General features: G+C 46.1%; 1 protein-coding gene across 1 annotated transcript; it reads left to right on the top strand.

Annotated features, from left to right (window-relative positions):
* Positions 1-225: 225 nt before the first annotated feature.
* Positions 226-5,613, top strand: LOC138570062 (N-acetyllactosaminide beta-1,3-N-acetylglucosaminyltransferase 3-like). The gene has a single exon (XM_069648634.1). It carries the CDS (start codon positions 243-245, stop codon positions 1,374-1,376), a length of 1,134 nt encoding a protein of 377 aa, XP_069504735.1. The 5' UTR covers positions 226-242; the 3' UTR covers positions 1,377-5,613.
* Positions 5,614-7,001: the final 1,388 nt, after the last annotated feature.

The raw sequence follows: 7,001 nt of genomic DNA, 5'->3' as shown, positions 1-7,001 counted from the left end.
ATTTGCCACCTGCCCGCTTATTTATTTTATACAATAATTGCATAATGATGGTCCCCTAACACTAAAGGGTGAGCGTAGGTTAGTATGTAGGTATCTTTCTATGTTGTTTACTCTACATAGACGGGTTATTGAATGGCCCAGCACGTTGGCCAATTGGGGCTTTGCTTGAGTGAAAGTGGTTCTTAAGATACATATCTAATGCCTTCCTTTCTCTTTTCCAGGTTCTTCTTGGAAGTGTGACTATGAGGAGAAGCTGCCCACATGGTGTAACTGTTGCTCTGACAGCTGTCAGCACAGTCATCCTGTTCTATGTCTTCTATCAAGACCCTGTTGTGAAACCCATGATACCCACCAAAACGCCAGAACCTATTGACCTGCCGTCCCCCATTCCCGTCCTAAAATGCAAGGCGAAAGTTCGAGGAGTAAATGCCACTCGCTTTGCACAATTTCCTGAGAGAGTGCGGGACTACTTTCGCTACAGACATTGTAAAAACTTCCCTAGGATTCTGGATGACCCCTACAAGTGCGGGGGGGCCAAGGCTTCTGCAAATGTCTTCCTGTTGCTGGTAATCAAGTCAGCCCCTCAGAACTTTGATCGGCGTGAGATCATTCGCACAACATGGGGGGCAGAGACAGAGTATCAGGGGCTTCAAGTGAGGAGACTCTTCATCATTGGAGTCACCTCCAATCTGAAGGACAGGAGTAAGATGAACAAACTCGTAGCCGTGGAGCGCAATGACTACAGGGATATCATCCAATGGAACTTCTACGACACATTCTACAACCTGACCCTCAAGCAGGTCCTGTTCTATGAGTGGTTAGAAGGGAACTGCCCTGGTGCCCAGTTTCTCTTCAATGGTGATGATGATGTATTTGTTCATACCTTCAACGTAGTCCAGTATCTATTGGGAATAAAAGAGTCGAAAGGCCTAGAGACCCATCTGTTTGTCGGGATGTTGAATATCGGTATGCCCCTCATCCGGGATTCATGGAGCAAGTATTATGTACCCGAGGAGATCATTGCCAACGATTCATTTCCAGCGTATTGTGGGGGCGGGGGCATCCTTATGTCAGGCTTCACATCTCGGGCCATCTTCCAGGCCTCCCAGGACATCGAGCTTATTCCGATCGACGACGCCTATCTGGGATATTGCCTGCAGAAAGCCGGGCTCCAGCCAAACTCCCATGAGGGTGTCAGGACCTATGGTATCACACTGCCCAACACGGACACGTTTCATCCATGCTTCTATAAGGACCAGCTGGTTGTCCACCGCTTTGAGCCCTATGAGATGAAGATGATGTGGAATGCCATTCAGAAACCGAACCTTCAATGTGGAAAGAATCATATTTTGCATAAGTTTTACCCAATCGTTTAAAAAACAACCCCCATCCATCTTAATGTATGGATAGAAAAGCGACCAATCTGAGTACAAAGGAATGGGGTGCCTCCCCAGCATCACTCATGAATACACCCTCATGGGTAAGGATCTTCAATCGCCACTAATGGAACCTGCAACAACAGATTCAATGCCCTTATTATATATGCTTTGTGAACAGCCATTTAGGAATTAACTGCCTCATCCATTCATCCACAATTTTGCCAACACAACAACTCTTTGATTTGCTCCATCTCTTGAAGTATTTGGGCAGCATGAGGTCTGTTTTCATGTTTTTTAGTGGCAGGCACACGAGTGATGTAAACCACATCAGGGAGCAGGATCACGTGCCGAGCAATATCGTGATAGGGCAGACACCTGAAAGATTTCTTTCTCAGAACGTACATGAGCCAGGGGATGATCGTATCAGAAACTGAGTGATGCAGGGGCAAAATGGACACTCCTCCTGCCCCAGTGCCACAGTGGAACCCAACTATTCAGCTCCTCCCCCTCTGTATTGGCCTAAGGAGGTGCGGGCTCTGCATCAAACTTTGCAGAACGAGTATAACGCAACGCCAAAAGTAGTGATATGAGACTGGAGCCACGTGAAGCTCCAGTAAGCAATGACAGTGAGAGTATTGCTAGAAAATCCGGGTTCATGGGTCACGGGCCAACACTTTGCTTGTGCCAAGTCTGTTTTTTTTTCAGGGAATTTATAGGGGAGGGTGATCAGGTGGCTGGTTAAGGTGGGCTTCATTGGCTGTGCTAAAGTGCAACCTCTCAGCGTTCACTGCATTTAGAAGATGGACAGACTGGAACTCTGATGGTCCATTGTGATGGCTATATGCCAAAGACACAACTGGAGATTCCAAAGAGACCAAACCTCAAATGTAGCCATGCTAAGTAGCCACTTGCCAGGTGAAGATCTTTGTGGCTACTTTGAAAAATGTTAACAATGTTAATGTTACAGGTATCTGACATTTAACTCGCTTGTTTGTGGAAATCTGCTTTGCAACTACGTTAAAACCTTCCTGTGCACTACGTAGTCTGTCAAAGGACAGGGCATATGGGTCTCTCTTTCTTCTCAAAGTTTCTTGCAGGTTGCGGCTTCTTTTCGCTGATTACTAGCACCTGCTGAAAGCACAGCGCAAGACATCTTCTAATGCAGAATACACAGCAACATTTCCTTTGAAGAAGGATCAGGAAGTCGAAATTGACATTCATTCCCTGACAAATTCTGCTGCGTATTTGTATTGATGAGTTGTGCACAGATCATTAAAATGACCGCTGGGGCCTAGTGACTGTCCCTTCAACCCTGTAGTGCCATCCACTTGAATACCCCAGGCATCTCACACATTGTGTCTAACATGTCTCCAAAGGATGGTACCTCAGCCAAGTCAAGCATATTCCACGTCCAAAGTCTGGTAAGATACTATCTGTGTGCCACTTCCTTCTGTAATACATGTCCTCATTTTATGAAGAACCTATGATAGATTCACAGACCAAATAGGAGGGAATTAGAGTAACTCACTTGAGTGCCCAAAAGGCACGTATGCTTCATATAGTCAGTCACGCAGTACCAATGCCACAGCCCAACCAACAAGTCAACGACTAAAGAAACAGGTGGGGCATGCAGCCCGGATTTGAGATCTGCTTCCTTCTATCTCCATGATGGCTTAGACCATGGACAGTTCAATTGTTGTGTCTGCAATGGACCTATGGCAGTGAATGACTAAGAAGAATAGCTCAGTTCACAGAGCTGTCAGTACTATCCCAGCCCCTCCCACTATTCACCACCCCAGAATTGGTAGAACAGAATGACCGCATCAAACCACATCACAAGCAGCCATGCAAGGTGGACTGCCACTGGAACACAGCCAGGAGTTGATTGATTGAGGGCCTTTGGTAGAGTTACATGCTGCAGGGGCGTTGCTAGGGGAGGTTTAAGGGGGCTATAGCCCCTGATCTTTCGGTTGTAGCCCCGGATAGAATCTCAGGAGCTACAGCCAAAAGACTAGCTAGCCCCCAGTCCCAACAATTCCGACATCAGCTTAGCCTGGGTCTTTTCCAGACCTAGCAACTCCCCTGACGTGCTGCATGCAACTCACTACCGAAGCCACATTACATGTACTCGCTGGAGGAGACCGAAGCACATCTTTCCTTCTTTTGGCCAAAGAGGTTCATAGAAAGACCTCTTCTTGTACGGTGATGCTTGTCCTCAGATAGGGCTAACCCAACACAATGCTCCTTCCCAAGCTGACAGTTCTTCTGGTCCTAGGCTACTTTTATCCTCGACTGCCTATAGGCCACCAGATGCTAGGTAGAACATCCTCCACCTGGTGTCTCCCATGTTCCCAATATAGTTAGACATCATCCTCCAAATGCAAATCACTCAAGTCGAAGACCCATCTCTCTGTCACCCTGTGCCCCAGCTGCTTCCAATATGGTCCAAGAAAGCACATGAGCCTCCAACAGCAGCAGTGCCATCACAAGAACAAGTAGTGTTTGCTGGTCAGCACCATGGTACTATGCAGAGGGAAGTAAAGGAAGCGTCTACCCCATGCCTGTAAGCCTATCTCCTCGGATTGGTATGATTTGACTGTGGCATAATAGTTCGCGGCGGAATTGACCGTAGTAAATCTCGGTGCAAACCCAATTTTGCCACGGCCAAAATCAACTAATCCATGCCCCCCTCCAACCCTCAATACATTCCCACCCTCCCCCACTTACCCTTCAGCGTCTGCCTTCATTCTGACCCTCCGGCGTCAGTTGCGTGCCTGCAATGCGGGTCAGAACTGACACAGCTTCTCCCTTTCTCTTTTTTTTTTTTTAAAGTAGCCCGCTTCCAGTGTCCCGGAAGCAGTGGACACCCCCGCATCCGCCGTTCCCATTATAGCGAGCAAGGGGAGCAGGGGATACCCCAGAAACCCTTTTTCCCTTGTTCGCAATAATGGAACCGTATGGCCTTAGTGACCGAATTTTTGGCTGTAGGATCATTTCGTACAGCCTAAATTCGGTCAACTAGGCCATACGGTGAAATATTTTCCATCAAATTGGCCTAAGTGGGAAGTACATTTTGAGCTATATTGTCTTCTGTCCAGTGCATTTACATAACGTGGCCCTGTGTTTAGTTTCAGACGTGATGTAGTCTCAGCTCAACAATGATACCTTTCCAGTCATCAATCTCTCTTGTTACTTAGAAGCATTTGCTATATGTGCTGCAGGGTAACCCCCTCCAAACCCCCCCATATCCCCACACACACAGCTACATAAAAAAGCCAATTTGACGACTAATCTTAGCGTCTGAATGGCATAGTTACATGCAGTGTATTGCTACTGCTATGCTCCACGGTGCCACTGATGATTACGTAATTTCTTTTCGTTACGAGAAAGGATGCTTGACACCACTCCTTTAAACACAGAAACGTTGATACCTTTTGGTGGAACTAAGACACACCAGGACATCCATATAGCTCATGATGCAGCAACAACGGGCATTGGTTGGAAATGGAGAGAGTTGCAGTGCTACAGAGGGGACCTCCTTCACTGGAGGGAAGGGTAGAGCAATGCCAGGCACCCAGTGATCATTGTATTCTTATTTCTGTGTAACATTTGCTGCAGAGTGAATGATTCATCCTAACCTGGCTCCCTACAGATCAAGACATTGGCCGTCTCCAAGGTGCCACTGGTGATTATTTGATGATTTAAAATAAAAAGAAAGTTAAAAAAAAGAAAGGACGCATAATACCTCTCCTTTGGGTACATCAGAAACAATACTTATGGGGTTGGAAAGACACAGCCACCAGGACTTTCATCTCAATAGCTCATGTTGCAGCAAAAAGAGGCATTGATTGCAAATGGAGAGAGAAGCTGCGTCCGATTCAGGTCGAAGGGATGGACTGCCTGATTTCACTGGACTACAGGATTTGCAAATGGCCTCCTGAAACGTGACACCATCTGTATACTTTGGGTACCCTTTATGGAGATCAGTGCTTGACATCCCAAGAGCACAGACTTTAGTTGGGTCCTTTAATGATTTCCGGCATAAGAACGATGCAGCTAACAAACTGGACCACAGCAATGAGAGATGTTTGCTAGCATCATTGTATGCCATTTGCTAGATGTCCTTGTGCAGCAGCTCTGCTGCCAGGTGAAGTTCCACAGCATTGTGTATTTAATTAACTGTTATGTGGGTATTGGTCTATGATAAAACACAATAAAGATATTTTAAAATGTTGCCACTTGGTGTTAAGAAATTGTTAATTTATTTTGGACAGCTCTTACCCCAAATTCGAGATTTGATAGACAAGTACCAAAATGCAATTCACACATCCCAATTATAAACAGCTATAAACACTGAATTTGCTGCTCTCTACTGCTGTTGCACGCTCATTCACACCCCTCTTTTAGCCACTCGACAGGCAAGGAATGACCATAGGGATTAGCGTGGCCATGGGAAGGCAATGGTTGGGTACATAACCAAACAGCACCTACAAACTCTGTGTCCCTCATCATATGCAATTCGTACCTATCTGTACACCAATGCAATAGCTTTGGCTTATAGGTGACGCAAGCGACACCTAATAGCCCAAACTAAAAGAGAAGTCATGTGTATGATACTAGAAGACCAGGGAGACGGCAGAAATTACACTCATGTTTGCTGCATTGGCTCTTCGGACCGGACACGGAAATGAATGTAAATTGTGTCTACCCAATGTGGAATGAATAGATGTATATGTGTATATACTTACAATATCCATTCATTGCACACAACTCGCCACGCCTTCTCCTAATTAAACTGTACCTCATTCACTGCTCTGCCTTCATCAATCACTACTGCAAGTGCACAGTTCACTGTCCAATACCTCTTTCACTCTCCCTTCCACATTCACTACTGATGCCTGCATGGTTCACTTCCAACTACCTCATTCATTCATTTTCGTTCCTCGTTCACTACTGAAGCCTGCATGGTTCACTACCCACGGCTACATTCACTCATCCGCCTTTCTCATTCACTTCTAAAGCCTGCATGGTTCACTTCTAACTACCCCATTCACTCATCGTCCTTCCTCATTCACTACTGAGACTGCATGGTTCCCTACCCACTACCACATTCACTCATGTGCCTTCCTCATTCATTACTGATGTCTGCATGGTTTACTGCCCACTACCTTATTCACTAATCTCCCATCATCATTGACTACCAACGCCTGCAAAGTTCACTGCCCAAAACCTCTGGCACTGTCCCCTTCCTTATTCACTATTGAAGCCTGCGTGGTTCACTACCCACTGCCATATTCCCTCATCTGCCTACAACATTGACTATAGAAGCCTGCCTGGTTCACTACTCCCTACCTCATCCACTCCCCCTTCCTTATTCACTACAGATGGCTGCATTGATGACTGCCCTTACTCAGTCACTCATCTGCTTTCCTCATTCACTACTGAAGCCGGGCTGGTTAACTGCTCACAGCCTCATTCACTCCACCTTCCTTATTCAACACTAATGCCTGTATTGATCACTGTCTACTACCTCATTCACTCATATGCCTTCTTAATTCACTACTGAGCTAGCCTGGTTCACTGGCCACTATCTCATCGACTATTGTCCATTCCTCATTTAAG

The sequence above is a fragment of the Ambystoma mexicanum genome, chromosome 1p, assembly GCF_040938575.1.
Source record: "Ambystoma mexicanum isolate Mex_15411 chromosome 1p, UKY_AmexF1_1, whole genome shotgun sequence".
Classification (NCBI taxonomy): domain Eukaryota; kingdom Metazoa; phylum Chordata; class Amphibia; order Caudata; family Ambystomatidae; genus Ambystoma; species Ambystoma mexicanum.
Note: the sequence above shows the minus strand (reverse complement) of the source record. Positions and strands in the feature narration are given on the sequence as shown.